This window comes from Homarus americanus, unplaced genomic scaffold, assembly GCF_018991925.1.
Source record: "Homarus americanus isolate GMGI-L3 unplaced genomic scaffold, GMGI_Hamer_2.0 scaffold5773, whole genome shotgun sequence".
Classification (NCBI taxonomy): Eukaryota; Metazoa; Arthropoda; class Malacostraca; order Decapoda; family Nephropidae; genus Homarus; species Homarus americanus.
The window spans coordinates 468,845-478,868 of NW_024717927.1; the positions used below are offsets into that span (position 1 = coordinate 468,845).

General features: G+C 39.6%; 1 protein-coding gene across 6 annotated transcripts in view; it reads right to left on the bottom strand.

Annotated features, from left to right (window-relative positions):
• Positions 1-1,977, bottom strand: part of LOC121859072 (nuclear pore membrane glycoprotein 210-like) — a 44,811-nt gene extending 42,834 nt beyond the window's left edge. For all 6 annotated transcript variants that reach the window (XM_042355744.1, XM_042355743.1, XM_042355742.1 and 3 more), the window contains exons 1-2: positions 1,788-1,977; positions 475-605 (exon numbers count right to left, since the gene is read on the bottom strand). In XM_042355744.1, coding sequence (XP_042211678.1) covers positions 475-605; positions 1,788-1,963 — 307 coding nt within the window. In that variant the 5' untranslated portion in view covers positions 1,964-1,977. The remainder of the gene's footprint in view (positions 1-474; positions 606-1,787) is intronic.
• Positions 1,978-10,024: the final 8,047 nt, after the last annotated feature.

A 10,024-nucleotide genomic window follows, 5' to 3' on the forward strand; every position in this document is an offset into this window, starting at 1 on the left:
GTGAGAAGGTTGGGTCATCTTACCCTCTGACCTGACTACCAACTACTGCGGTGCTTTTTGAAGATTAGTCGGGTCACTACCTAATAACCTGACTATTGTGGACTTGATCTTACCTTCCTCTACTGTATATATATTTGCCTTGTTAAGTATTTCTCCTTAGTCTGTACTCACCCCTGAAGATGTGAATTACACGAAAGCGCTTGGGAACTTTGTGTTTTCTTTTTCCTTGTGGTTATCAGCATATATAACATAACTTGTAGTCTCACCCAAACATAATTGCAGTCATATAATCAACCACTGTAGTTAGCCCATTAAATGCAGACTAGCCACATATGAAACAGTCAAACAGTCTACCTTTCAGTCCACTGTGATGTGTCATACATGAAATGAAAATCTTTTGTTAAATGTGACAGATTGTGATACACTTCAGACCAGCCACACTGAATGGGTTAAAAGACTGACAGAAATAATTACCAGAGTCTTGGGCCAGTATAATAGCCGTTTGTCTGGAGGGAGACCGGCTGATGGCAGACACCTGTACCTCATTGGCACAACCATCCTCTATAACCTCAGTGAGCAACACAACCTCACTTCTTGAGCACGACCTGCAACATGAACAACATTAACTAACACTACAACACCAGTAACACAACTTAATTTGGGTATGACAGTATTGTATAAGTTGCCACCCTCTGTATCTGAAGAATTTTATCTTAGCAATCAGTAGTTCAGACAATTCTATAACACTTTCTTCTACGACATTTCTCTCGCAAAGGTAAAATTCTTGAGATTCATTGGGTGGTAACTTATACAAATTTACCTTAATTTCGGTAATTTACGAGTAAACTACTACCACCAGAAGGAGTTGTTCAATTTTGTTCATTTTTCCAATGTTTCTTATCAATTTAGTATGTATTCTGAAAGAGGCAACTACTTTTTATTTTAATTATAAGTACTTTTTACATTTTTTTTTTTTTTTTAGTTCTTCTCTATGATCATAAATCACCTGTAGTGGGCAGGGTAAGAAGGAAGAGGGAAATTGTGGGGGTAAAACACAGTGAAAAACTGATCATATGACACTAAAATGATGTGTCTATTAGCTTTGTTCATGAAGATATTATTATTTACCATAAATACTCCTCCAAAAATCTGCTGTCACCGCGTGTTGTCTGTTAACAGCCGAAAGCTCGGTCCTGCTCTTGTCCCCCTCAAAATGTAAATTTAAGCTTAAACAATGTTGCTTTCATTGGCACCAGATATCAAAATAAGTACTTTCTGTTTAATACAGCAGGGGTCTAAGGGAGGAACAGGGCCCCCCCGGCTAGGAAGGTTTCTTTGGTTGGCTAGATCAGAGGGTCTAGTAAATGTCTCCTTTTAAAATACTTACTATAATGATAATAACAGGTGTGGAAAATAATAAAAGAAATCGAACAGCTCCTTCTGGTGGCAGCAGTGTTCTATACATTACCCTAACTTGGTGTATTTATAACAAAATTTAAGGAAACCTCATGAAAATACTACATTGTAAAATATTGAATTCCACACAGCCAACACAGCCCAGAGATGCCTTATGAGACTGCATGATATTAATACTTGTTTCATTTACTGTACCGCTGCTGACACACACCGGTAGTTTAACAAGAATGGTCACCAGTCATGTCTAGGGGATCCATTTTCAATGTGTACAAGCTTTCAAAAGTTCATGTGTTAAAATAATTCAGTGAGCCACAAAATAAACCCCATAATAACGATTACAAATTTAAAATATAAGAACACGATTTCCTCACCACTGGTAACAGCCACCTTCAAACACCTTCAGTGTGAAATTTGAAGGAATTTCATGGTTGTAGGGAAGAAGAACGCGTGGTACATTAAGTTTAGAGGCCAAAAGGGGCAACAAACAACATATTAATACACATAAGTGCAACGTTTTAGGACTAGACAACATCATAGCGCCCACCATGCCTCCCAGTCCCGGAGCGGTTACCCTTACACACACAACTCACATCTCCCTCAATTCTTACGTAAATAATGTTAGAACAAATTCAATTACGTAGTTTATAATCTTGTCATAGAAATATTATCAATTATAGATAAAACTGTATTTTCTTTTGTGTACACAGATTAAATTAGGATTTTCATGAAGAAATGCGATCACAAAACACAAATCACGTGTATGATGACGATATGAGAAGAGTAGCTTATCTTTAGCTTATTTCTCATTAGAAACGACAATAAAATCAACAGAAATTAACGAGATTTGCTAGTTAATTTATATACAATGTACAAATGAAACACCCAAGGCACACACACGGTTAGTGTCCTGCTGGTCAGTGCTAATAATTTTATGATTACTATAGGAAAGTTGCTACATTCAATAACCATTTATTCATTATATATAAAGACAATATAAAGAACGCTTCTGGAGGATATAATTATCGACACAAAAAATACAGATGTTGTTAGATAAACATTGAAGTATTTGGAGTGTATCACTGACTCATCTCATCTCCTTGTATACAAACCAGACGTTAAGGCTTCGTCTATTCGCGCCTTTGTAATTTGAACATGAAAATATAATTTTTGATTTGTCACTTCAATTAAAATAGTTCTCAACCGATGTTTTACTGTTCTGAAATAGAAATGAAATTAAAATATTATAAAAGTATAGCCTGACCGAGAAGTTGGATTTGTAAAATTGTCTGGTAAAACATTCCCAGTTCTCGTTGTGCTTCATTAGTACAGTGCATATTAATGCTATTATGTTAATGATCTATTTAAATATATATATATATATATATATATATATATATATATATATATCCTGGACGAAGTTATTATAGCCTAGGAGTAACTGATAATATTGCACTGTACAAATTGATATACCCAAATCATGTCTAGTCGTCTCTAGAAATATGCCTGTTGCAGCGAGGCGATATGAATGAACAGTGGACTTGGTAATGTTAATAAACTGATTTATTGGCTTCTATATTATGATAAATTACTTCTAATAACCTAGACTACATTCAACCGAATCATATACCGTAAAAAATGTTAATAGGTGTTAAGTGATACAGGGAACAGTGGTAAGTGAGCACCTTGTAGCGTACTGTATGTGGCCAGTTGTCAATTCTCTTTAGTGGTCTATTATCTCTTTGTATGGGCACACAAACGTACGTACATGTAGATACCTTCACTCAGGAATGAGGTAGGATAGAAACTCACGATGGGCTTTCTGTATGTATATTGTTGTACAGTGCAGTGCTTAGGAGTAACTAGGTGAGGAGCTGTGAGAGGTGTTGCTGGTCCAGCAGCCGAGTGTAGACTGCCCTCCCTGATGATGATGATAATGAAGTAAAGTGGCTGCTCTTCCTGGACAGGCGTGGCCGTATTTATACAATTTAAGAGGATCAGGATTTGGGGTGCGTGTAGAGCGAGAGTCAATCACAGAGGAGAATGCCAGAAGTACCCGGCACTCAGATCCTGGCGTTGCTACGTGTGGAGTAGGTCTACCAGCGTCGCTGGCTGGTAGGCGTGCGGGAGCTCGGTTGGAAGTTGTAGGGGAGGAGCCACTACAACCTCTATTTGTCCTGGGGTCGAGCCCAGCCGAGACATGGGTTCCTCCAATAAAGTTCATAACAAAGTAACGAAAGGGATCAACAGCCTGAACGGCTAGTGGACTGATAAACGACTAATTAAATCTTAATTAATCAATGAATCAAAGAGTATTGTACAGTCCTCATATCTGAAGGTTGGCGACCACAGTCTTCCACTCTAAACGGTTTTAGGCTGTTTTTACTAATCCTACAAGATTTTGCGGTGGACGGAAATAGAGTCCACAGGAAAAAAGTCATGACTTGTACACATTGACAACACAATATATACATGATGGCATTGCACGTAGCTTAAGATTTTTTCCTTGTCTTTTTATATGACTTTTTTCTTGTAACTTTTTTTCCTGGATTCGATTTTGCACCTCTTTCGGAACCAGTTTATAATTTCATTCATCTATCAAAGTCTCTGTATTCCCCTGTCCCTCCTACCCTCAACTTTACCCATTAATATTTATTATTATCCACTCCATCCGTAATTATATGACCAAAGTATCATTTTTCTTAGTAAATTTAATTTTTTTTCTTTTTTTTTACAAGGATTAGCCCACCCGGGCACAAGTCACTGACCCACATAGGGGCCTGGAGGGCAAAAATGTAGTACAGTGATCCCTCGGTTAAAGAACACAATCTGTTCCAGCAGGTTGTTTCAATGGGTTTTTCGGGAATTGGTTCCAGCTCACCGAAAATTGCCTAAATTCAACAACAAAGGTAGAAAAGTACACTTACTTTGAGGTGTGTATGTAGAAGGCTCCTGGATGATGATGATGATGATGATGATGATGATGATGATGATGATGATGATGATGATGATGATGGGAATTAGAATGGGGGTGGAGGAGAAGGAAGAAGAGAAGGCATTGGGGTGCAAGAGAAGTCACCCCATGCTGCCATTTCACCCATAAAATTTTAGTTCTCTTGGTGTAATTCAAGATTATTTTCTTTAAATCAACACTGCACTGCATTATATATTGTCAATATGTAAAATAAATTTCAAGATGACCAATAATTTGCTTGGAAACACAGAAAAAAAAGAGTTTAGTTGAAGAGAGTCTCAAGCAAGATGTTACCTCCACTGAAAAGAGAGAGAGACTAACGCCTGTCTGGTGTGTTGACAGGCTGGATGGCACGCCAGAAACTAGTTTCTTTACCTTCAATTATGTTCAATAATTGTTAAAATGACTAAAAAAGATAATATTAAACTTTTAAAATTATTGAATAGTATAAACTTCTTGATATTTACTAAAATAGTAAGGAATTTAAGCCCTAGAACCGATTAATGTATTGGCGGACTAATACTAAAGCTGGTTGACCGGCCAGTGCAAGCGAAAACATGTTGAGGTCGGTTCGTAAGAAATTCGTTAACTGAATTTTTGTTCGTTAACCGAATTTAAGAATCTTATGGGAGGCAGTTCGTTAACCGAAATTTCGTTAACTGAGGCGTTCGTTAACCGAGGGACCACTGTAGTAATAGTAATAATAATAATAATAATAATAATTCAAAGTAAAAATAAATATAATGCAAAATACAAAATTGAAAATAGAATAAAATAATAATGATAATACAGTAATAACACTGTAATAATAATAATAATAATAATGAAGCACAAAGAAATACACAAATGAAAAAAGATCAAGAGTAAGAAACAATACAGTATATGTATGTTGTGTTGTCAAATAAAGAGAAACAATTGGGCCCTGCAATTGTGTGTAAATGAGGCAGAAAGTCAGATCATCAACCTGGGACTTGGTCACAGATGGCAGCAGGGTCTACCATTAGACAATACGTTATGCTTCCAATATCTTCCCAGGCGGTAGTACCTCCGTTTGGTACTGTATCTGCCTACTACCTACTATTTTTTTTTTTTTGAACGTGGCCTCCAGCCTCCCCCAATAGCCACACCTTCGCTGCCATTTTACTGCTACCTACTACCTACAGTATTTCTCTTAAAGTTTTTGTTGACCTTAGTACTTCTACATTTACTTTTCAGACTGTGTACTCACTGTACTGTAATTTAAACATTTGACTGTGACACCACATTTCAAAGGCCTCTATCTCACCTCTCTATGCTGCATGGCAAATATTAAAAACTCAATTATGCAGCATGTCTGCATGATGGTGTATAGACCAAAAACTTATAGTAGCACATAAGGAGATTTGTCAAAAAATTAGGTGAAAAATTCCAGTACAGTACAGTATATCAGCCTTCCCAGTCTGAGGTGGCAGGATGGGTCCTTGCTGCTCTCTCCAAGGGGGTTTCAATAGGCCATTGACACAGTCTTTTTTCGTTCACTGGTGAAGTTCCTGCCTGATTTTCTTTTTTGTGACCTCCTTTCACGTTTCTTCAGCGTGGTAAACAAGGAGTGCTTCCAGTATTAAGAATGGGAGGCCATGGAAGCTCCCAACTGCCATGTCTCATGCAACACAAACCTCTTCAACCTCTGCAGTGCTGCAAATGAGGTCAATACTGCTGGGCCTCTTTCATTGTCTTTATATCACTCTGTACACACACACACACACACACACACACACACACACACACACACACACAGTACAGTAGATTACATGGCTGCTGAAGAGTGAATATAATGCACTTACATTATCCCTAGAAGTTTCGTGAGTTTAATGTGATCCGAGTCAGCAGCTTCCAAGAATTGTTCGTTCCTGAATATCTCAATTAGCTCAGGAAGTTATTGGTGGTGTTGGTTGTTAAGTAATATGTAGACTACTTCACTGACGTCATCATCATCTACCATGTCGTCGGTAGTCACATCAGGATCCCTTATCACCTCCAGGATGTCGTCGTTGGTGGTCTCGGAGAAGCCTGCAGCTGTAAAGCTCTGCGCAGCTTCTCTGGCAAGGTCCACTGCTACTGCAACAGTCTGAACCTCACCAGTCACAGATTTACTCTGCCTAACGGCCGGAATGCCTTGCAACACATGTCTCCATGCGTGACGAACAGTTGCTACAGACAGCTGATCCCATGCCTCCACCAAGAAGCCCACAGCTTTCTTGACGTTGAATGTTCTCCAGAATTGTTTTAAAAGTACTTCTTGCTCTGCCAACTGTTGATCCTCGTCGTCTTCGCTCTTGCTATCGGTGTTGGTGTCACTCAGGTTACGCAACTCTTCCTTGGTGTTGGTGTAGTCGTTCAGGAGCTTGAATTTTTTAGTAGAGAATGCAGCTTTTACATTACAGATTAACTCTTGGTCCATGGGCTGTAATATAGATGTAGTGTGGGAGGAAGGAAGACAACTTTTACGTTGGGGTGACGATCTAACAGTAGGGGCGAGTGTCCTGGTGTGTTGTCCAGCAGCAACAAAATCTTGAATGGCACATTCTGTTGCTCACAGAATTTCTTCGCATCGGGAACGAAACAGTCATCAAACCAGGAGAGGGACAGAGTAGAGAACATCCACGCCTTACGAGCGGTCAGCCAGTGGACATTTAGCTTGGTCATGTCCATGCTCTTGTAGGCGTGCGGCTTGCGTGCTGTGTGGATCATCGATAACTTGAGCTTACAGGTACCGGAGGCATTGGTGGTAAACAGAACGGTGATGCGCTCCTTCTGCAACTTCCGGCCCCGACACTTGCTGGCATTCTTCACAACGAAGGTCTTGGAAGGTAGTTTTTTCCAAAAAAGACCAGATTCGTCCATGTTAAACACCTGGTCGTCGGTGTACTGTCCTTCCTCCATAATCTCACGTAAAAACGGAGGAAATTCCCTAGCCGCAACACGGTCAGCACTAGCTTCTTCACCACCAATGTTGATATTGGTGATCTTGTTTCTCTTCTTAAACCTCTGTAACCACCCAGAGGAAGCATTAAAGGGCTTGGGCTCTGTAATTCCCATCTTTCGTGACACTGCAGCATACAGTTCACGTGCGTACTCCTTAACTGAGCGCGTATCTACCGCCATGTTACGTCGCGCCTGACGCACCAAGTAGCTCACAAGTAATTTTTCTGTCTTGAGAAGCACTTGGTTGTGGCAATACTTGATCATAGAAGCACCTGTAGACTTTGTGATGTTCATGTGCTCCTTTATCTTGGCTGCATCCTTCTTAATTGTCCTCATCGTAGACTCGTTAACACCATGCTGGCGCGCGAGATCAACCTGTCTTGTTCCTTTCTCCAACTCTTGTATGATCTTATACTTAATTTCATAGCTTAAGGAATGTCGTGTCTTCTTTGGCTTAGGGCGGCTGGGTCCAGGTAAGGAAAGGTTTCTCTCTGGGGGCGGTGGTCCGGCGGAAGCCATTTTACAGAACAATGGGATCAGGTATTCACGGTGTGGCCTGGAGGGATGAAACTGCCGCGGCTAGGTCGAGTCGTCTTTCCTTCCTCCCTCCCACGGGTGGACACGTCATATTACTTTAAACCAATCACAGCTAGCAGCGGAGGGAGGTAAGGATGCATGGCCCAATTACAGTCCGATACGTCATATGACGTCACTGATAACGCAACAAAGACACACACTGCGCAACCTACTCGCGCCGCTTACACAACATGGCGGATGGCGGGAGGTTTGGATCCAAAAATGGCGCGGCTCGCCAGCCGCTCTCCGCGTAAAGGGGTACACGCACCGCAGAAAGTGAGCATTCCGGTTTCGGCAGGGTACCGCGTAAATGTGGAAACGCGTAAAGTGGGACCGCGTAAAGCGAGGGTTGACTGTACAGTACTGTATAGTCAAGACCTTTGAACACTCCAAATGTGTGAAAAGATGAAATGGAGAATATGGCAAAATGCAGACCGAAACCCAATCAAGCTCATTTCCGAGACAAAATCTTTGAAACAAAGAAACCCGATGCAAGATATGGACCTGAAGCAGAGGAAGGTAGCAGGGATAACTTGACCTTAACAAATTGTTCAAAAGTGCACATATTTTATGCTAATTACCACACCTTCAAATGTAACTTCATGATTGTAATATTCTGTTTTGCAGTATAAAATTAGAGCAGCAACAACCCTTTGTGCTGACAGATACAATATAGCACTCTAATCAATAGGCATCAATGTTTTGTTCATATCATTTTCATCCAGCTTTAATACACTCTGCTCATGTAGGAAGACTTCAGCAAAACCATACCAAGGGGAGTCACCACATATTCAACAAAAATAATCTAAATATATATGAAAAAAGTTATTATGAGTCCTCACCAGATAGAGTAGAGACATCAACTGTATTTACAAATGTTTAATTTCTTGTGCTATTTTAGTCTAGTAAATGTTGCAATGTTTCCAAATGTGATTGACTCAATGTATGAGGGAGGACTGGAATGGTCTAAACTGAGAGTAACCACAGCAGGATCTGACATATTAATACTTATCAGAGTGATGTCTATATTCTTCAACATAATCAGAGTCACTCCGAGATAAAACATGGTTTTGTATACAGTATAACCTAAGACATACAGGAACAGACACAATTTGTGAAAATTCATCTACTCCAGAAATTCAGAAAAATGAGGCCTTGACAAAGAGCCATCCATCCAATGATTGAAGGCCCTGCAAATGAGTAGTTTAAAATTCTTTCCCCCCAAAGTTTAAAGGAACCAAATTCTTCCATAAACTCACAATCAGTGTCTGGATGGCAGCATGGTAAAAGACAGCCACTAATAACATGAAGATAAAGTTAGTAGAAACTTTGATAATCTCAAAGAAAGACCTGACTATATTACCAGGCAATTACCTAATGTTTAATAGGGTCAAAGAATATATCAATGCCACTCCACCAGCAGGAGTTTCTATCCTTGATGATAACAGTATATAAACTAATGAAGGAGTTTCATCAAGAGCAGCTTTACTAAAGTTTATTCCTAACTCAAACAACTGGGTTGCAGTTATACAAAGAATATCAAAGTCAAATTCATTAATAGTAATCAGTTCATTTTGCATTGCTCAGACACTGAAGATAACTATTCTTAATGGGACAAGATAGGGTTCTAAAATTTTTCTGAAAAGAAATTAGTTTTTCAATCACCCTCTCACATTGAAAGTCCATTACTGGGCACTGTGCTTGAGGCAAATTTGGCCTCTCAGGCTAAAGTCAGAATACCAATTCTTGTGTCATGATGTCCTCCTGAATATATAAGTATGGCAGATCCACTAAAAATACAGTGTAGTGAATTTGATGTGAAACCCGTGTAGGTTTTTGTAATAATTTATTCACAGATGTCTTATGTACAGCAGTACAGCGTGATACAGATGGCGGACACAGATGCAATGAGACAGGGACCAGTGATACAGATGGCTGATACAGGTGCAATGAGATAGGAAACAGTGACACAGATGGCTGACACAGGTGCTATGAGACAGGGACCGTGTACGACCGAATGAGATAAAGGCAGTTACAGAGGGAGTTTCGCATCAAATTCACTCTCATTAATACAACATCTTAAATGAATTGTAACAT